The sequence below is a fragment of the Phyllobates terribilis genome, unplaced genomic scaffold (assembly GCF_046119375.1).
Source record: "Phyllobates terribilis strain yellow unplaced genomic scaffold, ASM4611937v1 Scaffold_11__3_contigs__length_659146591, whole genome shotgun sequence".
Classification (NCBI taxonomy): Eukaryota; Metazoa; Chordata; class Amphibia; order Anura; family Dendrobatidae; genus Phyllobates; species Phyllobates terribilis.
The window spans coordinates 413,405,209-413,430,871 of record NW_027362771.1 but is presented as its reverse complement, the minus strand read 5'-3'; the positions used below and the strand labels follow the sequence as shown (position 1 = coordinate 413,430,871).

At 38.3% G+C, this 25,663-nt stretch overlaps 2 protein-coding genes across 6 annotated transcripts in view; one reads left to right on the top strand and one right to left on the bottom strand.

The window, feature by feature from the left end:
* Nucleotides 1-25,663, top strand: part of FAM227B (family with sequence similarity 227 member B) — a 600,742-nt gene that overhangs the window by 76,665 nt on the left and 498,414 nt on the right. For all 3 annotated transcript variants that reach the window (XM_073653079.1, XM_073653078.1, XM_073653080.1), the window contains one exon: nt 5,593-5,709. In XM_073653079.1, the coding sequence (XP_073509180.1) occupies nt 5,593-5,709 (117 nt within the window). The remainder of the gene's footprint in view (nt 1-5,592; nt 5,710-25,663) is intronic.
* The window catches only part of FGF7 (fibroblast growth factor 7), a 70,100-nt gene continuing 66,266 nt past the window's right edge, over nt 21,830-25,663 (bottom strand). For all 3 annotated transcript variants that reach the window (XM_073653085.1, XM_073653084.1, XM_073653087.1), the window contains exons 3-4: nt 23,919-24,025; nt 21,830-22,803 (exon numbers count right to left, since the gene is read on the bottom strand). In XM_073653085.1, coding sequence (XP_073509186.1) covers nt 22,609-22,803; nt 23,919-24,025 — 302 coding nt within the window. In that variant the 3' untranslated portion in view covers nt 21,830-22,608. The remainder of the gene's footprint in view (nt 22,804-23,918; nt 24,026-25,663) is intronic.

Genomic DNA, 25,663 nt, shown 5'->3' with positions numbered 1-25,663 from the left:
TTTTTAAAAAAATAAAAAACTCAAACTGCACTCAAAATGCATGTTCCAAATTATTATGCACAGCAGAGTTTTCAACCTTTTCATTTTAATAAAGAACAAAAAAAATTGTCATTTTTGAAATTATAAGCATTAGCAGGTTATTACAAACTGAAATCAAACAGTTTTCAACTCAAAACTTTATTCTAGGTGATGTTACACTTGCACATAGGACCGCTTGTTCGAAAGGATCTTCTGAACTCTCTCGTCCATTGAATTTGTCAGGTTTTGGATGGTTTCTGCTTTAATTGTTTTGCATGAGGACAGAATACCCTCCCAGAGCTGTTGCTTAGATGTGAACTGCCTCCCGCCATCGTAGACACTCCTTTTGATGATGCTCCAGAGGTTCTCAATGGGGTTGAGGTCAGGGGAGCATGGGTGCCACACCATAAGTTTGTCCTCTTTTATGCCCATAGCAGCCAGAGATGCAGATGTGTTATGTGCAGCATGAGACGGGGCATTATCATGCATGAAATGATCTCGATGGTCCAGATGGATGGACTGGAGGATGGCTGGTTAATGGACACCCCATGCAAACACGACTACGGCGCTAACAAGGAGGAGGTGGAGTAATGTTTTGGGCTGGAATCATGGCGAGAGATATTGTTGGCCCTTTTAGGATCCCTGAAGGGGTAAAGATGAACTCCATAATGTATGTTGAGTTTCTCAAACAGCACTTCCTTCCATGGTTCAAGAAGAAGAACCGTGCATTCCGCAGCAAGATCATTTTCATGCATGATAATGCATAATAATTTGGAACACAGTGTATATCCAGTGGTTATAAAGTGAAAGTTATCACTGCCACTTCTTTTAAATAAATCCCTCAAATTGTAGGTATCATTAAGTGGCAAGTGGATGTAAAAAATCCTATATACCCAATGACCATGTACTGGAATTTCTCAAATGTCACCGCAGCATGATAGCTGTATCTAACAAAACATAACATATCCCATCAGTATGCCGAAGAGATACCTGAGAGTGAAGACCTCCAAATGATAAGGTGATCAAGCTTAAGTCCATGTCCCCTCACCCCGATGTGCGTTTCGCCGCCAGCTTCTTCCGGCGCCACTCCATTACTAACCTGGGCTTCATGTCAGCTGCCAATACAAGGCTGACATGAACCCGAACCCTATTTCCCCACTTGCCACCGCACCAGGGCAAATGGGAAGAGCGTAGTCTAAGCGCCAAATTTGGCGCATCTTATGGATGCGCCATTTCTGGGGCTGTTGAGAGCTGATATTAATAGCCTCGGAGGGGGCCAGGAACCACGGTCCCTTCCCTGGCTTTTAATATCAGCTCGCAGCTTTCTGCCTAGCCTTTGCTGGTTAGATTTTATAGGTAAATTTTTTTCTGGGGTCCCCCTGTAATCTAGCCAGTAAATGCTAAGTAAACAGCTGTGGGCTGCTATTAATAGCCAGGAAACATTTTTGGCTAATAGCCCCTTCCCTGGATAGTAATATCAGCCCCCAGTGGTTGGCTTTCCCTCTGCTGGTTATGAGAATGACGCGGGAGTCCACGCCATTTTTTTTAATTTTAGGCTATGTGCCCACGATCCGGATGTAGCAACGCTTTGGACGCAGCATATTTTTGCTGCGTCCAAAACTCTGTGTTCTATTGAACACTGGTAAATCCGCATGTGTTCACTGAACAATGCGGATTTACCGCATTCAATACATTATAGTGGTCAAATTTCTGTTATGGAGACTAGCAACTCCGCAAATGAATTTGACATGCTGCGGTCCTGAAAGAACGCGCCACATGTCGGTGTCCGCCGGTGATCCGCAGCCTCAGATGCACGCATAGTGGACATGGGATTTCTAGAAATACCATCCACTATGCTGTAACATCTGGCTGCTGCAGGTTTGACTTTGCATAAGCAAGCAGCATTTCCTGATCATGGGCACGTACCTAAACTCACCCGCAGCATGTCAATTTCTGTAACGGAGTCTCCACTGCAGATTTTGACTGATTGAAATGTCATTACATTGGATCCGCATGTACTGACAAAACAAGTGCGGCATTAGAACACAGAGTTTTGGACGCAGCGAAAATAAGCTGCGTTCAAAGCTCTGCTAGTTGCTGATCATGGGGAGGTAGCAGCTAACCAAACAGCTGTGAGTTGTTAATAGCCAGGGAACCCTGACTAGGCTAAAAATAGCAGCTTTCAGCTGTCCCAGAATTGACATGAATGGGAATTATAGCTAATGGGATTAGTTTTTATGGGATTAGGTGTTGCTGACCCCTAGCTCTTTGTTTAGTGATGAAAAGGAGTCAACCAGACACCTGCATTACTAAACCTGTAAAATGTAAGTAAAGAGTTAAATAAACACACACACTGAGAGTAAAACACTTTATTTTAAATAAAACAAACATATTCTTTAATCATGTAAATTAACCAGTATACTCACCCCAGGTCCGACGGTAATCCAAGGATTTAAGCGATGTCCCATGTTTCTTTTTTCAAATACAGGTGCATCTCACTAAATTAGAATATCATCAACAATTTAATTTATTTCAGTTCTTCAGTACAAAAAGTGAAACTCATACATTATATAGAGTCATTACAAACAGAGTGATCTATTTCAAGTGTTTATTTTTATTAATGTTGATGATTATGGCTTACAGCCAATGAAAACACAAAAGTCATCATCTCAGTAAAATAGAATACTTTATAACAACAGCTTGAAAAATGTTTTTAAAATCCGAAATGTTGGCCTACTGAAATGTATGTTCAATAAATGCACTCAATACTTGATCGGGGCTCCTTTTGCATAAATTACTGCATCAATGCGGCGTGGCATGGAGGCGATCAGCCTGTGGCACTGCTGAGGTGTTATGGAAGCCCAGGTTGCTTTGATAGCAGCCTTCAGCTCATCTGCATTGTTGGGTCTGGTGTCTCTCATCTTCCTCTTGACAATACCCCATAGATTCTCTATGGGGTTAAGGACAGGCAAGATTGCTGGCCAATCAAGCACAGTGATACTGTTGTGTTTAAACCAGGTATTGGTACTTTTGGCAGTGTGGACAGGTGCCAAGTCCTGCTGGAGAATGAAATTTCCATCTTTAAAAAGCTTGTCAGCAGAGGGAAGCATGAAGTGCTCTAAAATTTCTGGGTAGACGGCTGCGCTGACTTTGGTCTTGATAAAACATCCTACACCAGCACATGACATGGCTCCCCAAACCATCCCTGATTGTGGAAACTTCACACTAAACCTCAAGCAGCTTGAATTGTGTTCCTCTCCACTCTTCCTCCAGACTCTGGGACCTTGATTTCCAAATGAAAATTGGAACTCTGGGACCTTGTGGAGTATGTCAATGACTGCCTTCTGGACATCTGTCAAGTCAGCAGTCTTCCCCATGATTGTGGAGCCTACTGAAACAGACTAAGGGACCTTTTTAGATGCTTAGGAAGCCTTTGCTGGTGTTTTTTGTTAATTATTTTAGTTTTCTGAGATATTGGCTTTTGTGTTTTCATTGGCTGTAAGCCATAATCATCAACATTAACAGAAATAAACACTTGAAATAGATCACTCTGTTTGTAATGACTCTATACACACGTTGTCAAAATTGTTGGTACCCCTCATTTAATGAAAGAAAAACCCACAATGGTCACAGAAATAACTTGAATCTGACAAAAGTAATAATAAATTAAAAATCTTTGAAAATGAACAAATGAAAGTCAGACATTGCTTTTCAACCCTGCTTCCACAGAATTTAAAAAAATGATGATGTTACTCTTAACTTAATATTTTGTTGAACAACCTTTTGAGGCAATCACTGCATTAAAACGATTCCTGTAACTGTCAATGAGACTTCTGCACCTCTCGACAGGTATTTTCGCCCACTCCTCATGAGCAAACTGCTCCAGTTGTCTCATGTTTGAAGGTTGCCTTTTTTAGACAGCATGTTTCAGCTCTCTCCAAACACTTCAGAATAGTCCAATGTTTTCCTCTTAGCCATTCGTGGGTGTTTTTAGCTTTGTGTTTTGGGTCATTATCCTGTTGCAAGACCCATGACCTGCGACTGAGACCAAGCTTTCTGACACTGGGCAGCACATTTCTCTCTAGAATCCCTTGATAGTCTTAAGATTTCATTGTACCCTGCACAGATTCAAGACACCCTGTGCAGATGCAGCAAAGCAGCCCCAAAACATAACAGAGCCTCCTCTATGTTTCACAGTAGGGACAGTGTTCTTTTCTTGATATGTTTCATTTTTCCACCTGTGAACATAGAGCTGATGTTCCTTGCCAAAAACTTCCATTTTTGTCTCATCTGTCCATAGGACATTCTCCCAGAAGCTTTGTGACTTGTCAACATGTAGTTTGGCAAATTCTAGTCTGGCTTTTTTATGATTTTTTTTCAACAATGGTGTTCTCTTTGGTCATCTTCAATGAAGTCCACTTTGGATCAAACAATGACGGATGGTGCGATCTGACACTGATATTCATTGAGTTTGAAGTTCACCTTTAATCTCTTTAGAAGTTATCCTGGGCTCTTTTGTTACCATTCTTATTATCCGTCTCTTTAATTTGTCATCAATTTTCCTCCTGCGGCCACGTCCAAGGAGGTTGGCTACAGTCCTATGGATCTTAAATTTCTGAATAATATGTGCAACTGTAGTCACAGGAACATCAAGCTGCTTGGAGATGGTTTTATAACCTTTACCTTTAACATGTTTGTCTATAATTTTCTTTCTAATCTCCTGAGATAACTCTTTCCTTTGCTTCCACTGGTCCATGTTGAGTGTGGTACACACCATGTCACCAAACAGCACAGTGAGTATCTGTAGCCCTATATACAGGCCCACTGACTGATTACAAGATTGTAGACACCTGTGATGCTAATTAGTGGACACAACTTGATTTAACATGTCCCTTTGTCACATTAATTTCAGGGGTACCATCATTTCTGTCCAGGCCTATTTCATGAGTTTAAATTTTTTTAAAATTCTGTGGAATCAGGGTTGAAAAGCAATGACTGACTTTCATTTGTTCATTTTCATAGATTTTTAATTTATTATTACTTTTGTCAGATTCAAGTTATTTCTGTGACCATTGTGGGTTTTTCTTTCAGTAAACGAGGGGTACCAACAATTTTGACCACGTGTGTATAATATATGAGTTTCACTTTTTATATTGAAGAACTGAAATAAATAAACTTTTTGATGATATTCTAATTTAGTGAGCTGCACCTGTATCTTTATTTAGCTCCAAAAAGCATTCATTGCTGTACAAATACGCATAAAAAAATGCATAAATAATGCATCAAACCTGCAGCAAAATGCACATTTTTGCCGCAGAGTTTTTCCTGCCTAGAGATGCAGAAACCTTGCAAAATTTCTGCTATCAAATCCTGGACGTGCGCACATACCATAAGCATATCACATGAAAAACTTTCTTCTGAGCAAGTGTAACAGATTGTCAGTACTGCCTGCTGTGCAACTTTACCTTACACCATCATGTGTGATACTGTCTGCTCAATGGTGTATGATCGCATATTATGTATAATACCTAAACCGTATGCTTATAAGCTCATCATGTGATTTTTATTTTTTAGGTATAAAACCTGTTCCTTGTTCCTGGAAAAAATGGGATTTAGATGACTTTGATTACCAGAAAAATTATCAAAACTCTAATGAAAAGGTTATCACTACTCCGAGTCGCAATCTAACCGGTATGTAAGCACCTTCAATATGTTTTCTAATGAACCTGCTAATAAGTGTGAGGATGCCCCTTTTAGACATGAAGCATGTGATTGCTAATAAAATCTCCTGTGATAGTATGCATTCATCTTTCGACTGGATATTCTCTTTTTCCTTCAAGTTTTCCTTACAATATGTTGAATGTTTAGAGAACATATGGCCTAGGCCATAAAGAAGAGATATCTCTACAATCTGAAAACATCCTGATATGAAAAGATTTTTTCCGTGATTCAATAAAATGTTTTCGACAGAAATCTAGTGTAAAACACTTTGATAAGTCACAAAATTTTGGACTTTTGGTGTTTTCACGACTGTTTCACCCAGCTCTGTCAAAATGCACGGAGCAGGGGGGAAAATGGGGCAGAACAAAGGTGTAACGCCACAGCTTGTCTAATTTATGACAAGCTGTAGTGTACCTTACCCCAAAAATGTTTTCCCAGTCCCTTACTGAAGTAAGATTTGTTGCAAGGTGCACGCCATTTTTCATACTCCCCAAATTTATTATGAGGCGTTTGACTAAAAGGAGCTTTTGACTCCAATACATCCCCCTCAATCAAAACCGTAATGAAGGACACCGCACTTGATTAATCATTGTCTATTGTGTTGTTGGCTGACATTACTTTTATTATTTTTTTGTAAAAAACAAACACAGTAATTATTGTTAGCGTATGCAAAATGTGCAGGCTTATGTTGTAGAGGGACTGTCTTTAGCAGACAGAAAATCTCACTGTGTTGTAGACTTTGTTGCATGATCTCTCTGGTTTGTTCAATTTCTCTTCCTGCAATCCTCTATGTTGTGATGATTAAGAATTTAATGGTTGCAGTATGACCCAACTAAAAAGGTTCATTCTACCACAATGTCTGAGTGATGGTGATTCTGCTGAAAGCTGGAATCTACAATAGTCAGCCAGCAAAATAATTTCTTCAAAGTTAATGTCTGGAATTGATAGATAACCTCAATATGCTGTTTATTGGATTGTAGATATGTTGCTATACCATATATATACATCGTTTTACGAAATCTACAATATATTCGTTTATAAAAAAAAATGTATCCTAATAATAATAAATAATAATTTTATTTATATAGTGCCAGCATATTCTGCAGCACTTTACAAACCTGACACAGTTCCAGATGTAGCAATCCCAACCTTGTCAAACAACATGGTAGCCCACTAATATAGTCATGCCACGGCACTCTACACCATTTTGTGGCTTCTTTAGACAGTAGCATTTGCAACATCTGTAAATATATTTATAAATGCTTTTTGCTAGTGAAATATGGAATACCCCAAACTAGGGTTATATTAAAGGGGTTGTCAACAACTACTTATTATCCCCTCCCCAATGTATCTCCCCGGGGCCCATAAGTGTCTTTGTAATTACCTTCTGTTGCAGGTTCTGTCTGTGAGCGGCCAGCGATCACGTGACCCCCGGCTGCAGCCGGCTCTGACATCCGCTGACGTCACGACAAGTCCAGGCTGCAGCCGAGGGTCCCTCTTCTGCGTTCCACCGGTGGATGCTGGGTTGTGGGCGGGGTTACCCCGCACGTCACACCCAGCATCCACCGCGCGCTCTGCCTCTCCCCATTCATTGGGAATGTGACGCGGGAAATAACCCCGCCCACAACCCAGCAGCCACCGCGGGGACCCCAGCGCTGAGTCACGCCTCAGTTGTCGTGACATCAGCGCGGGGTCACGTGATGCCTTTGAGCGGCCACCAATAGCGCCACTCACAGGCAGAACCTGCAACAGAAGGTAATTACAAAGACACTTATGGGCCCAGGTGGGATACATTGGGGCATAATAAAAAGTTGTGGCCAACTTCTTTAATGTTTTGTTAAATGGAGGGTATATATGTAAGAAGTACGACAATCCAGCAGCTGTCAGTTGTACACTATAGCTGAGAACTTACTGCAACAGCCATGATCAGTGTTGGCACCGACCATGGTTGTTTAACCCCTTAGATGCTGCTGTCAATAGTGATTACAGCATCTAAATAGTTAACAGAATATGGGGGCTCCCTTTTTAACCTCATCGGCACCCTGAGATTATGAATGTGTGCTACTGATGTTTGTTGTGGCAATTCACAGCCAAATAACGGTCCTTGGAGTCTGCCGGCTATAATGACCTGTTTAGACGTTCGCATTATTTAGGTGGTAAAAGTAAATGTTTTCATTCCTGTCAAGCCATTTTGCATTAATTCCTGAAAAGCACATGAAGGGTTAATAAACTACCCGACAGCAGTTTTGAATATGTTAAGGGGTGCTGTTTTTAAAATGGCGTAACTTTGGGTTTTCTCCAATATATAAGTCCCCCAAAGTCACTTCAAAACTGAATAAGTCCCTAAAAAAATAGGTTTTGAAAATTTCCTTGAAAAAATGAAAAATTGCTGCCACATTTTTAAACTTTCTAAATGCTAACAAAATAAAAGAACATTTTTCAAATGGTGCTGATGTAAAGCAGACATGAGGGAAATGTTATTTATTAATGTTTTTGTGTGGTATGACTATCTGGATTAAATGGACAATCATTCAAAGCTTGAAAATTGCAATTTGTTTTACATTTTTGTCAAATTTGTGATGTTTTTGTAAATAAACACAAAACATGTTGACCTAAATTTACCACTATCATAAAGTGCAATGTGTCATAAAAAAAACAGTCTCAAAATCACTGGGATATGTTGAAGCGTTCAAGAGTTATTACCACATAAAGTGACACTGGTCAGATTTAAAAAATTTGGCCCGGTCACTAAGGATTTAAGATTATTTCTTAATGGCACATTGTGCATTGCTTTAATAATAAATTTGGGTTGATATGTTTTGAATTTACTGAAAAAAAACACATGAAATTTACAAAAAAGTTTGAATTTAATTTGGCTTTTGAGAGAGCAAATTTTGCTGAAGTGGTTTTCACTCTTCATATCACATTTTCACAGCCTCTGAGGCTCCAGTAAAATGGGAATCTTCACAGAAGTTAACCCATTTTGAAAACTACACCCCTCAAGGATTTCATATAGAAATGAAGTAAACATTTTGATCCCACAAGGTTTTACAGATTTCTTTACCTTTGGGCTATAAAAATGCAAAATGTATTACTATATTATTTATTTATTTATTTTACTCACTTATATAGCGCTATTAATTCCACAGCGCTTTACAGACATCATCATCACTGTCCCCATTGGGGCTCACAATCTATATTCTCTATCAGTATGACTTTGGAGTGTGGGAGGAAACAGGAGAACCTGGAGGAAACCCACACAAACACGGGGAGAACATGCTAACTCCTTGCATATGTTGTCCTTGGTTGGATATTATGTAGATATACCTCAAAACATAATTTTTTTTCAAGAATTACTAAGAAAAATAAATGTACCTCTCAATTTATTATGCAATTTCGGCCAAGTCCAGCAATAATCCTATATGTGGTGGTTCTCTACTGCTTGGGAACATGGCTAGAATGGAAAGAGCGTCATTTGGCCTTCATTGTGCAAATATTGCGGAAAGGGCTTTATGTCACCATGTTGCATTTGCAGAGACCATTGTATAGTACTACAGATGAAACCTCCCAGAAGAAATCACATTTCGGAAATTGCTTCCCTCAAGCAAGGTGGGTAGTGACTATTTTGACACCAAAAGTGTCTTCAAGAAACTAATGTGTGAGAGATAGTCAAAAGTAAAAATTGTAATTATTCCCAGTTAGTTCTTCTGTTTGTGGTATAAGTGACATACACTGCTCAAAAAAATAAAGGGAACACTCAAATAACACATCCTATATCTGAATGAATGAAATATTCTCATTGAATACTTTGTTCTGTACAAAGTTGAAAGTGCTGACAACAAAATCACACAAAAATCATCAATGGAAATCAAATTTATTAACGGAGGCCAGGATTTGGAGTCACCCCCAAAATTAAAGTGGAAAAACAGACTACAGGCTGATCCAACTTTGATGTAATGTCCTTAAAACAAGTCACAATGAGGCTCAGTATTGTGTGTGGCCTCCACGTGCCTGTATGACCTCCCTACAATGCCTGGACAAGCAGTGTATTAAAGAGGACCTTTCATCACATTTTTCATGTTGAACTGGACACAGGACGTAATAGCGGCTACAGAGCAGAATAAAATGTGTTTGTTTTTTTTTTTTTTCATTTTCACTTTTCCAGTGCGAATACATTAGCAAGCAAAGTATTTGGTGCCCAATGAGTTAACGTTTGTTAATTCCAAGTGGGTGTAATTAGACGGTTTTTCAATGAGGGCAAGTACTTCTCCTTGTGTGATGCTGACTAATCATAAGCAGGCAGCAACACACTGGAGAAAGGACAGAAATGTAATAATAAGGGTAATATTCCACTTCCCGCGAGTGGATGTACCTGTATGTCCAGATTGTAAGTAGTTTATTTCCATAGGTATGTGGAGAATTTTACAGAGGGAGATCGCTTTCTCTATCACCCCCTCTGATTTTTGTAGCGGCAACAAGGAATCCTAACAATGGCCTCTGGATCTGCCATATACCGCTGCCTAGCAGTCATTGCTTAAGGCAGGGTCTAATAAGCTGCCTGTCATTCAAACTTTGACAAGCTATGGTAATGCACTGCACTACTGCACATAAGTAGTACAGTGTATTATCAATGCAATCAAAGGATTGCATAATCAAGTCTCAGTGAGGTTACTTTAAATATTAAAATGAAGTATTGTAAAATTAAAAGAAAATTTAAGTGTAAAACAATATAAATATAAAAAAATCCTAGTTTTATTAATAAAAAACGGATTTCATGTGAAAAATACAAACCCTCGCCAAAACAACACGTGTTTTGTATCTCTGTATTCATAACAACCCATGCTATAAAATTATATTATTTTTTTTCCTACATGGAGAATGACATTTAAAAAAATAAAAACTATGATAGAATTTCTATTCTTGCCTCACAAAAGAAATAAACGAAGAGTGATCAAAAGTTTTATATATTCCAAAATGCTACCAATAAAAAAAAAACTACAGCTCAGTACTCAAAAACAAGTCATCATACAGGTTTTGCAAACAGAAAAATATGACAAACAAGGAAAAGATTTTTTTAGAAAGTGATTTTTTAGTGCAAAAGTAGTAAAACATAAGGCTAAGTGCCCACGATGCAGAAATGCTGCAGATTTTTTCAGCATCTCCCTGGCAGGAAAAACGCATGTGGATTTTACATGCGTTTTTCCTGCCAGGTAGAAGCGTTTGTCAAGCGTTTTTGCATGCATTTCTGCATGCGGGTTATCAAGCGCTTTTCCAAGCGATTTTAGCATCACTTGGAAAAGTGCTTGATAACTTGGTCACACTAAAAAAATCCATGCAACCGGCATGAATTTATATAGTGTGACCAAGTTAATAGTTAAAAAAAAATAATAAAAATGGTAAAAAATAAACATTATACTTACCTTCCGATGGCCCCCGGTCTTTTCTCCGGTGAGTCCGGTCTCTTGTACGGCTCTCAGTGGTCTAAAAGGACCTGCGGTGACGTCATTTAGTCATGTGACAGGTCACGCGACCGCTGACGTCAGCGGTCGCGTGACCTGTCACATGACTAAATCACGTCACCGCAGGTCCTTTTAGACCATCGAGAACTGTACAAGAGACAGGATGCATCGCTGAGGATACCGGGTGCCATCGAAAGGTAAGTATAATCTATATTTTTTATTTTAAATTCTTTTTTTAACAGGTACTATGGTACCTGGGTCTGGAGGAAAGTCTTCTCTTCTCCAGACCCGGGTACCATCCGCACATTGAATCGCTTAATATCCGCATGTGCACATGTAGTCATGCGGATATTAAGTGATTCAATGCAAGTCAATGGCGGCAATTACGCTGCGTGTCCGCAAAAATAATGGACAAGCTGCGTATTTTTCCGCAATGATAGTCCGCAGCGGAAATTTCCACATCATGTGCACAGCACATGCGGATTATCATTGGGGACCATGGGACACGTATTACCAGGCATTTTTAAAGCGTTTTCGCTGCGGAAATTCAGCGGCAAAAACGCTTGAAAAAACGCATAGTGGGCACTCAGCCTAAAAAAAATTATATAAATTGGATATCACTGCAATCGTATTGACCAACAGAATTGAAGTAACATGTCAAACATGTCAATTATACTACAAGTTGAATTAAATAACAAATGAAATAAAAAAAAAAAATTATTGTTTTTGCTTTTTGCATACATCCTACCGGAAAATTAATTAAAGAGTGATCATTACATCATATGTACCTGCTTCGCAAAAAGCATGCCCTTTTACAACTCCCCCAAACTTTTTTTAATCTATTTATTTTGCGCAAAAGTAGTAAAACAAACAAAACTATACAATTTTAATATTGTTTTCAAAGTATCAACCTGCAGAATAAACAGTGATTCGTGTTTAAAAAACTGAGTAAACAAAATCTAGAATTCCTGTTTTTTTGTTTAATTTGCATCCTAAAGAGTGTAATAAAATGTGCTCAAAAGTTGCAAAATAGTACCAATGTAAACTATAGCTTGTTATGCCAAAAAATAAGCCCTCATACAGCTCGATTGACAGAAAATTGGAAAACGCATGGATCTGAGAATATGGCGACACAAAAACAAGTGATTTTTTTCAAAGTGTGTATTTATTATACAAAAATAATAAAACATAAATAAAACTACATGGATTTGGTATCACCATAATGTTTCTGATCTATAGAATAAAGTTCACTCTATTTGTGCAGCATTGTGGAAAAAAAATTAAAATACAAAAAAAAAAACAGTGGCAAAATTGCTATTTTGTTTATATTCCTCCGCATAAAGAGTTAGTAAAAGTTTAATAATAAGTTATATGTACCCCCAAATAATTCCACTGTCATACACAACTTATCCCCCAAAAAAAACAAATCCTCATACATCAAGATTGGCAAAATAATAAAAGAAAAGCCATGGCTCCTGAAACGTGACAATAATAAAGTGAAAAGAAAAATGGTTTGTTATAAAGACAAAAACTGGCTTTGGCTGGAAGGGGTTAATGCTACACTAATTGTATTCTTCACACTCCTTGGACTTTAAAAAAGCTCTTTCCTGTTCCAGCATGGCTGTGAAGCATGATCCATAAAGCGAGGTTCATAAAATTATGGTTTCACTAGTTTTGAACTTGAGTACAGTGCACAGAATAAAGACCTCAACCCCATCAAACACTTTTCAGAGTAATTTGAGGAAGATCTTCTTGTCCATCAGCAGTGCCTGATCTGACAAATTATATTTTTAGCTGAACAGTCATAAATTCCCACAGATATGCTTCAAAATTTTGAGTGGAGGATGTTATAGCTGTAAAAGGGGACCCAACCTAACAATGACATTGGATGGAATGGTTTGTCTAGCTCATAGGTTTGTCAATCCGTTGTCCAGTTGTGCTAAAAAGGCGAACACACTCAATACAAACAGTATCTGAGTTGAGGAAGAAGAAGGAGAAAGACCAGGACAGAGGAGGAGCTTTGTTTGGCTTTATTTTACACCAAAGAGTGTTCTACTCCGGTCCTGTGAAAGGAAAAGTGATGGTCGGCTGCATTATTAGAGAGTGTCAGTTTGTTCACAATGGATACTCCGCAGTAAAATGTTGCAACTTTTAAAAGTCCATAATTAAATCCAAAAGAGGAAAAAAAAACTGATTTTATATATATTCAGCATGTGCTATAGCTCTTCAATAAGTATCAGCATCTAAACAGGACCTCATTCAATTACGATGTGTTGCGGCAAATTTTGGATGTGGAACAAATCCACCGTGTGTGAATGTGGCCTGATGCTTCTATTTTGGATCCAATCTAAGTGCATGCGCTACTAATTAGCCAGTTCTCAGTGCGGGCAATGGGAGAATCTTGTCAGTACTTGGTTGCTGCCAGTTTCAATAAGTTTTAGGCCAGACTCTCAGTTTTATGCCAGTGCTCTTTGTTTTGCCTTGCACCTGCATCACACAGTAAGTGCACTGAGCGCTGCAGCAGAGGCAGTCACATCAGGAGGCCAATGCCAATATATTTTGCATATCTGAGTTTAGGTAGCATAAAGGGGTATCGTGCCTAATCAGCTTGAAGAGTAGGTACAAAGATCAGATTTAATGCAATGAAATGATTTTTATAATTGTATTGAAGTTTTTTTTTACACTATTCATTACATTAATTTGATCTGAGAGGGTGACCAATAAAAAGCTGAATGTGCATTTATGGGTTACTGTTATTTTGAGAAAATGAATTCAGTTATTTTAAACTCTTTAAAAAGCAGCTGTATTTATTTATCTATCTTGCTAGTTTTTTTTTTAACTCTGAGACATTTTGATTCGTCATGGTACGGACATTATATTAAGGGCATGACTTGGAGGTATGGTTTTAAATGGGGTATAGTTTGTGTCCATAAAAAATTGGGGCTGTTCGTGATTTTTAGTTCAGCTGTCCAAAAAATTGTACAATCTGATATTATTAACGTTTAGGCTAACATGCTTACCAGCACCTCCATAATTCTTGGATACATTTAGTAAGTAATCACTGTGCTAATGTAGTCCTGGAGAATGAAATATAAAAGGAACTTCCAATATGAGACACGCACCATATACTAGAGATTGTCATCCAGAATTTATTTTCTAAAGCATGATTGTAAGGATAACCCTAAGATAATATCTAAAACTGGCTAAAATATCTGCCTGCACCTTTATTTAAAACCCACACTTTACTCTCTGTGTTGTAATACAGTTCTACCCACATTAACCAGCGCAAAATTACATACCTGTATGTTAGCGCTGGGGTCCACAAGTATGCAGGGTGCTGTTATGTGGACGGGTACTTTTTACCATACAATGAACACAGTAAAATAAAAACCCCAACACTTCACCCCACCTGGAATTTTTTTTTACCTGTTTTACCATACATTGTATGGTGAAATGAATGGTTTTCTAAATATAAGTAAAATAAAATGTAAATAAAAAACTTTTTGCTTTTGGAAGAAGGGGAGGAAAAAATGAAAGAGCAAAAACAAAAAAATCCCATGTTCCTTAACTGCTTCTGGACTGCCCATAGACTATTAACATGTGGAAAGTCAGCACATTACTCTGCATTGACATTCTAAAACATCACTGCATAGTAAATAGGTTGCAGGAGATCGTACAGCTGTGGAGATGGGAAGTTGTGTGTCAGACACAGCCACACTCCCCAGAAAGAAAATAAGCATGGTTTTTCATCATGTCTACCTTCTGGATCTCTGTGTAGACAGTGCTGAAGCAGCGCTTGTGGATAAGATTAGGAAGCACTTACCATTCTTTTTAATCCTGACCCAGTGAACATGTGATTGCTGGATGTAGGGAGAGAACAGGAACTGCTGGTCCTAGGAGATCTAGTCAGCTGTGCTATGCAGGCAGGGGGCTGAAATTGCCCTGTAACTGCGGCTAATGTACCAGCCCCAGGTAAAGGTGATGTCAGCAATGAAAAAGATGTATTAATATGTTAAAATCTTTTAAGACCTTATGGGCTGCACGGTGTGTAAAATAAATGGAAAAAATAAAAAAAAGCAAAAACTAAATAGAAAAAAAACCACATAAATAAACCAAAATAAAAAAGAGACACTACCACTCTGAAAAGCTGTTTTAGCCTCACTCCATTGAAAAAAAATGTCCAATCTATAAAAATAATTTCTACAAAAAGGGGAACGCAATTTAATGTGTTTTAACAGTCCTTTGTGGTAGTAAAAACTGAAAGAGTGAAAAAATAGATGTGTATTTCCTTTTTTTTTTTTTTTTTTTTTTTTTTACATTTTCTTTGAAATAAGAAAAAAAGGAATACAAAAATGACATAAAACCTAAGTGTACCATATATTGCGAAAAAAAGGACAAGAATTATTTGAGTATCCAAACGAAAAAAAATTAAGATCTGTTAAAAGCGCATGTACAATAGACCATGAAAATATGTCTGGTAAGGAAAAGTTAAAAATAACCTGGGCAAGAACTGGTGAAAGGGTTAGTGTACAATATACTCTCCACTTTCACTGCCTCTAACAACCACCATGTCTATTGTAGGGACACAGTTACAATGGTAATGTAACTAATTTAGGTGTATCAATACTGACATTCACATTTCAAGCCTCCCTCCCATAAGCATGAGTGCATGTATATAGCATATATACCATATAGTACATGTGCAACAGCCTTATGCCCTGGCTCTGCAGTCTGACATGAAGCTTTCTGACTGTTCTTTGCATTAAAGTGTTAGATCTGATAGTCATTAGACAGTTGTAAGTCCACTGAGATTTTAAGTGACAGTGAGCCTGCCCAAACCAGTGGCATCTCTTTAAGGTACACAGCTAGCAATATTTGGGTGATGCCAACAGCTAGTAAGGAGGCCTGTAAGGGCCAAAATTGAATCCAACACGTTTTGGGAAAGAAGTACCTTCCTTCATCAGAGACTTAACTATGGCACTTGCAGACCTTTGTACTAGTAGCGATAGCTGTGGACTTTATAGCAATGCTACCAACAGAGGTGTGCTGATCATCACAGAAAACCTCAGTCGACTCACAAGCTTCAAATTAAGCCTACAAAGCATATGCTTTCTATTGAATCCATATTCTGGTCTGGAGTGCCAGCCGATGAGCACGGTGGGTCCACACGAGGAATAGGAGAGTTGAAGGATTGTAGCTCCTTTTACTTCGTAGGGGGGAGAAAGATTCCTATCCCCCCTTCTTCCAGGTCAGCCTCTCCTCCTTTCACAATGAGCAAGGCAGAAAAGGGGGGAAAAGAGGAAGGGAAAAAAAATAAAACATTTTGGAAAGTTTTTTTTTATTTAAAAAAATGTAGAACTTTTTCTTTACATTTTTTTTATATTATTATTGTTAGTCATTTTTATTTTTTATGACATATATAAATATTTTAACAGACGATATAGTCTTAACAGGATGAAGATATGTAATTTCCTGTGAGGGACGTCTAAAGCAGTTAGAAAGTTATTTGTCCATCCTGATGAAGATGAAACCTTAAACCAGTAGATTTGACTCTGTTTGTTTTTGAGTTGTAAAAGTATTTTTATCTATTAAATTATTCCTGCGAGTCTCTGGCTGGATTGGCAATCACTCCAGTATATGGTTTAACTTCCACTGCATTGCTCAGTGTGCAAGTAAAAAAGGCTGACCTTGAAGAAGGGGTGATAGCAATCTTTCTCCTCCCTCTACGAAGTAAGTGTAGCTACAATGCTTCAACTCCCCTTGTGGACCTACCGTGCTCGTCGACTGGCGCTCCTTTTTTTATTTGTTTTTTCATCTGTCTTACAATATGGCACCTGATCAGGATGTCCGCACCTGGTAGCAGCAGGCTGATTGAGCTGTAACAAAGGTGTCCACATTCAAGATATCTATTTAGTGTAAATGTTTTGTTGGATTTTCTTCCCTGCCTCCCTCCTCAGAAGTGCTCCTTTTCACTCTTTTTTCTTGTATATTTCGGTCTGTGTTAGTGCTCGACTATGCACTCCTGCCTGCTGAACTGTGCACTCCTTGAGGGTCTATTGCACAATTGGTGAAGTTCTCAGGGCGCGGAACCCCACTGATCTGTAGGCTATTCAAGTGCCTGCTAAATAGGAAATATCAGAAAGAAAGTATATTTACACTTTAAAAGGTTATTCCCATCTTCATAAATGGTTATTGTCGGATGGTACTTATAAATAAAAACAATTTTACAATTTACTACTAAATAAAATTTGAAGCCATTCTCATATTATTATATTAACACTTTTCTTTGGTTTACAGCTTATTGCTTTGGAGACCAACCACCGCTGCTAGACAGCACAGCATGTGCAGAGCTTACAAGCTCTTTTCTTTTGAGCTTTTAAGCGCTGAAGCTGGCAGGATTGCTGGAGCACGCTGTTACCTAATAATCCTGGTCAGCTTCAGTGCATTGCTTAAATGCCAAATAGCAGTGTTGGTCAGTCTCCTATACGACGGGCTATAAACAAGAGAAAATAAAAGGTTGGCTGCAAATAATAATTAATAAACTGTAAATTGCAAAAGTGATTATTTTTGCAAATACAATCTGACAAAATCGATCTGTGAAGATGGGAATAACCCTTTAAGTACCACAAATTTTCTATGAAACTAGTTGGTCATTAAATAGTTTATCAAATAAAGAAACACGCTGATTTGTGCACCAAACTATTTTATATACAAATAATGCTTGTATTTAGTATCCCAATAACAATGGCTATTTTATTTTAGGTTATCTTTTCATTGCTTTTTTTAGTACTACTATGGGGCGTAGGATATTTAGCATATTTCTATTGTTCCTTCTGAGACATCTATCGTTACTGTTGCCGCAAGCTTTCATTTTTGTCTGCCATCCAGTGTATGCTGGCAGCAGAGTTGTGTACCAGACATGGCGTCTAGTCATTGGGGAGAAGAAACTGAAGCTTTGCCAGACTTTCCCGTTATGATTTGTTATTTTGTAGAATTAAAAGCATATGAGACAGATACAGCTTAATAAGTTGTTTTTTTATATAAATAACATCAGTTTAAATAACTTAAAACAATAATGTTCAAATACAGCTATAATATAGTTTGATGCTATGAACCAGAATGCATTAATAACTGCTGAAAGCTATATGTTCTAAGAACAATTAAACAAAGTATAGTCTTATATTGCATATAAAACAAGTCATTTGAACTTTTACTATATTTTCTGAGAGATGAAGGATAACTTATCCACAAACTTTATTATGTACATGACTATGACCAAAAAGTAGTGATAGTTTAACTTCTAAAATTAATTTAGTACATATTCACCTTATTTGCCCAGGTTTTTTTTAATTAGCTTTTTTTTTTTTGGACCTGTAATAATTCCATGTGTAATGTGTTTGGGGCAACAGAAAAGTAGGGAGCTTGAACCAGGCGTGTGTTTTTGGATAACGAACAAGGGTTATTGAGTTTTCGAAAAGAAAATTATGGAATGTATTCTTAAAGAACTTTCACACAAATGTTTTACACAAACCACTCCCCCACCACCACCTTAATGTAGCTACTTTAATAGGTTGTCCACTACTGAACAAATGTCCCATATTAACAGCTAAAATAGCCATAGTTATATAAAAAAACCCAAAAACATATATTTACGTCCCGGACAAGCGCTGCTCTTCCTACGTCAGCACTGCTTTCTGGTAGCACCTGATTGCCTGCAGCCTTCATGATTTCATCAAAACAGAATTCTTGGTCTGACAGAATACTGAAAGGTTGCAGTTGATCAACAGCTGCTTATTGGCTGCAGTGGTTACATGACATAATAATGTCAGGTGAAGGCTGGAAAACGCAGCACCGATATTGGAGAAGCGGTGTCAGTCGGTGGGGAGTAAGTCAATGTTTTTTAGCTGCTCAGGGGCGTCGAGTAGTGAACAACCCTGTTCAACTCATTCCAGGCCAGTCCAGTATATACTGTATTGCAGATTTTAGATGTACTTTGGAAGTCCACATACATATTGATTTTAGGATCCTTCATCCTCAGTTGTCCAAACTTTAGAAAAAGATAATTTGAATAGGATGGAAATGTTTTTGATCGATTCTCATGTTATAAAGCCTTGCAATATAGAGCATTTGTTTACAGTTGTATGACCCTTAGGGTATATAGACATGATAGAGGAAAGCTTCTGCTTAATATATTGCTCTGATTAAGATGAGACCCTCCCTACTAAGACGAGACCTCCCTACCAAGCCTATCGATTCATTACATGGCTGTCATGGAATACTACATTTCTTCTACCACTTCTGCAGTGGAAATGTTTGGCAATGTGCAGCTATCCCCAGCCATAACAGCTGATATGCAGGATTATCGACGCCGGACCCGCATCAGCTGAGAGCAAAAACAGCTGCTGCTTAAACAGGGGATGTATTAATAACATATTCCCCTTACATAATATTACACACATTCCTATTCCTAAATTGATTTCTTATGGGCGATACTTGAAATAATTGTAAATAACTAAAATCTATTGTTTTTAAAAATTATTGCTGCCATAGTAATTCAGATTACTTAAACACACTAACATTGTTGGGCCGGACATGGTATGATGAACAATGACTGGAGTTCTAAGTGTATGCTGCAAGTAATATTATAGAGGAACCTTTAATTCTAAATTCGTATTTGAATCATTGATGATGATCATGATGATATTGTTCTGCTTTGGTGATGTTCTGTATTAATGTTGTAGTAAGGGTCAGATGGAATGAAATTGGGGCCGTTGCTATTACGGTTGATGTGAAACTGCACACTTGACCGTTTCATTTCATTTGTAATATATGTAGGTTTATTTTTTTTTACCTGGTACATAAAATGCAATGTTATTGTATTTTTGGGGAAAAGCAACTTTTTTTTCTTGTTTCTAGAGTTAATAGTTGATTCTTGCAGGTTTTTACGGGTTAATCTGTAGTGAAAATATTAATCTCCATTTCTGTTCCTAGATCACAAAGGTAAACTTACTAAATGAAGGGAGAAGTGGAATAAAATAAGAAAAATAACCTATTCTCACATGGTAAATCCATAGCCTATCCAACACTGCCAGTCTTTGTTTACCTTGATGCAAGGAATGACTTCCCCGCATAATCATGTGATTGCCATTCATGAACCTCAGCATAGTACAGGATAGATGGGGATGAAGATGAACAAAGACTATAGTGGTGGCGCTGGACCTGCATTGGATTTGAAAGGTGCCAATAAATTATTTTTTTCCCTTTCGGCTATTTAATTTTTTAAGCCGTGGATTAATTAAAAATAATAAGTGGAGGCATACTCACCTTCCAGCACCTTTATGGATCCAGTGCATGCCGGCTCCAGTAGTGGTATGTGTGCCTTGTTTGGAAATGCCAGCACCGCTGCAGCCTATAATTCCCTGCAGGTGACTAAAGCACATTTTTGGATATTTTTCCAATGATACACTCATTTAGTCGCTTGACCGCTAAAGCCAATTACAGTCTGAATCGGTGCTGAGACTTACAAGCCAGTGGAGACCTCCAAGCAGGTTGCACTGGATCCATGGATGTGCTGGAAGGTGAGTATTGCTTTGTTTATTATATTAATTCAATTCTTGGCTCCAAAGACAGAAATTGCCTTTTGGACAACCCCTTTAATTTTTTTCCAATCTAGTAAAACCCCTCTGAATACAAACATCTGATAAAGCCTGCACTGAAAAAAATTCTTGCACATTGCAAATATTCAACGTTTCTGCTTTGTAGACTTAGTTGAGAAATAGGTTTTTCGTACATGCTGTCTGCCATGTTTGACGTGTTTGCAGGGTTGATAAATAGGGCAAACATTTTTGTGTCAAGACATAGTAAAGCCAGCTTTGATTCACAATGTCTTATTGGTAACAGATACCTGTACAGCTTGACTCTTACTTAACTCTATTTCCAATCCTTCAACACTGATGGGTCAGGTACATAACATTGACAACAGCGTATGTCAGCTATGTAGTAAAATAGGGTATTTTAGGGAAAAAAATGTTTCTACTCCATTCTAAAACCATAGCCATCAGTTTCAAAGATGAACATCAGATATTTTACTTTCCAGTTTGGTCAATATGGTTATGGAACAAATAGAATTAACTCCTAAAAATCATAAAGAATTTTCTGCAATTGACCATTGTATGTCCAGTGTCAGGCTGCAAGTCTGCAGTAACTCTATATGACTGGAGCCTTGTGAATCCTTGCATTGCACACACTGTGCGCTGTGAGGATTCTTCGGTGCTAGTGGACTCTTGACTGCAAGTATGTGATTTGCATACATGCAGTCACGTGCCTGCAAGATGGGCACGGCCTCGCTCAATGCACGTGTATTGAGCGAGGCTGGATGCGGCTAGTCGGAATGTGGCCGGAAGTATGTAAATCACATACTTGCAGTCACATGACTGCCTGCTCCTGGCGTATTGGTAGAGAATCCTCACAGTGAGCAGTGCGCGCCATGTGAGGATTCACAAGTCTGCAGTCACATAGTGTCTGTAGGCTTGTACACAAAAGCCGGACAACCCTTTAAGTATACTAACTTCTGCTACCCACAAACAAAACAGATTGCAACTGATATAAACAGCTGTTTAAGAAAGAGAATGTTTTATAACTGAAATACTTTTATTAGGTCAGTATTGCAAGAAATTGATGTTTTCATATGTAGACCAAACTGCACATAGACAAGTGAGTAATGTAGTACTGTTGGTTTAAAATATGAGCAGCATCTGGCATTCATAACAATGAGGAGTTACTGACAATGGTGGGATACCCTCAGAGGATGAATATATTTTTGAATGCCATAGTCGCAAAGGTAAAACTATAATTTGTTTTATATTATAGTGTGCATATAGTTATTTCACTAAGAATTACTTAGATTCAGCTCAGTGTCTACATGCAGAATTGACTTGAAAATCTGACATCATTCCAGCAGCCTCATGGTCCAACATATTTTACATAACACTATTATCTGCTTTTAAAAAAATAAAAAAATAAAACATGTTTTTAGCAGCCATATTTGACAAGCAGATTTACATTTTAAATATAAATCATCAGATGATCAAGTCAATCCTCCTTCTTTGGGGTTGGATAATTTAACAAAAAATAATACCCCTGGATTATTACTAACATATGTTTGTACATCTCTTTAGAATTTTTACAACTTGTATTTAGCTATATCCTTTCTTTGGGTACATTTTTAAAGGTTTTTTTTTCCTCCTTTTCTTTTTTTGATGGAGGTCTTTAATCTCCACATACATGTGCAAGTCCAGCTTGTTCGGATTTTCAGTAGTAGATCCAGCTTTTTCCTTTGTATGTATTTATTATTATAATTATTAATATTATTAAGGTAAAAAAATATTCTGCTGGAACTGATAATTAATAGTTAGGATGTTTGAATTGGAAGGAAGTGAGAGCTTTTATTTTCTTTCTTGGATTTCTTCCCTTTTATTGGAGACCCTCTATTATTCAATGCGACAAACATCTCCTTTCCATTATGGGTCCAATTTACTGATGCATACGTGTTGTATTTGTTCTCCTGGATTAGTTCCCGAAAGTTGCAGTCTTCATTACAAAACTTCTGCAAAGTAAAAATAGTACAGAATATTATCTATAATGTAACTTAATTTAAAAACTGTTAAACTATTTCTTTTTTTATTAAAATACATAACATTTTACTGTTAGCCAAGTAGTAGATATCATAGCAGTTTGATAAATCTGTACAAAAATTATATGGATTTCTGTGTATGTAACTATCCTGTATTCTATATGGATGTGTGTCTATCAAAATAGTGGTGATTTGCTGGCCTAGATCAGTTGTTAGAAATTTAAAGCAGTAAACATTTTGTGTTATTAGTAGCAGTGCCATACTGCTATACTAGACTGAGGAGCCCCCATTTTTTGTAAGGCCATATTGGGCTGATTATATGCTGCTCAGGCCTTCCCTGGCTACATCCATCTCTGCTTTAGCAACACAAGCATCACTTTTTGGGCTAATGTGAATTGAGCAATATTGGCTTAGATTGGGGCTTGGAAATCCCCATATCCTGGCTGTTGAGGCCAGTAGAAAACTGCTGAGAAGCCCTTTTCACAGTACATAGCAGGACGGACATACCATTGATGCAACCTGTGTAGTCGCACAGTGATCCAAGATGTACGTGGCCTAGTTCCACATCCTAAACAGGTAGAATTGTGCAATGAGCTATTGGACTGCAAAAGGCCCATGTACTGTTCTTGCACAGCAGGGGCCCTCTTCTGTCTGTGTCTGCTCCTGGTATTGTGTATTGGGTATTTTGGATTGTTGAATTCATTATAAAATTGGAAAATAGAGCTATGATAAGCAAATAGCATATAATCACCCATATTATTCCCGCAGTTTCAGTGCCGCATCCTCAATTCTCCCCTCTGGTCTTCAGCTTACTTTGGCTGCAGCGGTATATGGCACGAGACCGCTGAGGCCCGTGATTGGCTGCAGTGGTGACGCGGAGCATACAGAAAGTGATATCTGCAGCCAAGTGGAGGATCAATGGAGGACCATCAGGGAGGATCAGGGATGGGGTGCTGGAGCGCTGGGGATGAAATGGGGGGGTATGTGTTAATTACTTATCTCGGTTGTATTTCTGAATTTGTACAGCATTTATTTATCTAAGAAAATCAAAGTAATGGTTTGGTTATAATGGTTATATTTATTTTTACCTTTCCATACAGTTTTCCAGATTTGTTCATGGCTAGAAAATATTCACTTTGCACTCCTTTGATTGCCACTATCCCACCAACTGTTACTGTTCTGATCTCCAGAATACCTGTAAATGCAAAGAGAATTAGAAGTTTTAATTAACATTAAACTATTGCAATGCATGTGTCTCATTTTATAAATGTATTCCAGCCCTTTGTCTGAGTGTGAGAAGCACTTAGAGCTAATGATGCAAACGACTTATTGTTACAAATAATAGTACTTGAAACATTCGTGTTTGAAAATAGTGTGACCTTGCATGTTTCTATTAATGACTTCAAGTAAAATCGAAGTGCCCACAATACTCTACTCAAAATATTTCTTAATATTTTGCTTTTCATACAAAATGATGGCACCAGTCCTCCTAGTGCGATATATGTACTTTTTTTAAACAGAATAATATGATATAGCATAATGGTAAGGGGGCTGTCCACAAGTCGGGTAGCTCCCTCTCAATCCTCATGTTTACCTCTTGTAAAATAATAGCACTTATACTCAACCCTGCTGCTGATGCCATTCCAGTGGTGTCAGCACTGGCTCTCCCGCAGATTGCGACATTGTTATGTCACACAATCCCTGCGGCCAATCAGAGCTGGCTTTACACTCCCCGCCTTTGGATAAATCCCATACATCCAGCGAAAGTGAGGGCTGATACGTCTGAAGGTGGGTAGAGTGAAGCCAGCGCTGAGGAGCCCCAGGGATCATATGACATAACACTCAATTTTTTATTAATTTTTTTTTACATTTGACATCACATTACGGGAAATAATCATTAAATTACAATTAAGATGGTAATATATGCCAGCCAGACTACAAAAGTTACTTTCAACTTGACTTGCCTGTGCTGGAGAAGACTTGTGCTGCAGTAAGGCTGTGTGCCACGATGCGTTTTTTAAGCGTTTCCGCAGAGGCAATTCCGCTGCAGAAACGCTTAAAAAACGCTTGGTAGAAGGCCTGCCATGTTCCCCAATGAAAATCTGCATGTGCTGTGCACATGCTGCGGAAATTTCCTCTGCGGATTATCATTGCGGAAAAAACGCAGCACTACCAATTATTTTGCGGAAGCGCTGCGTTTTCGCTGCCATTGACTTGCATAGGAACACTTGGATTCCGCATCACTGGATCTGTACATGCGCATTCCATGCGTTTCAATGTGCGGATTGTACCTGGGTCTGGAAGAGAGGAGACTCTCCTCCGGACCCGGGTACCATAGAACCTGTAAAAAAAAAGAATAAAATAAAAAATAAATATTATACTTACCTTCTGATGGCCTTGTGTGTGTGTTTGTCTTCGCTTGCCGGCAGATCGCAGTGGACTCAAGGACCTGCGCTGACGTCATTTAGTCATGTGACGGGTCACACGACCGCTGACGTCGGCAGGTCCTTCAGTGTACCGCGACCTGCCGGCAAGCCAAGACGCATCCAAGAAAGACTCCGGGGGCCATCAGAAGGTAAGTATATATTTATTTTTTTATTTTTTACCATTCTTTACGGTCACACTATATAAATCCATGCCGTTTGCATGGATTTTTATAGTGTGACCAAGTTGACAAGCACTTTCCAAGTGATGCTAAAATCGCTTGGAAAGCGCTTGACAACCCGCATGCGGAAATGCATGTGAAGAACGCTTCACATCCGCATGTCCCTGGCAGGAAAACGCATGTACAATTCGCATGCTTTTTTTCTGCCAGGGAGATGCAGAAACGCTC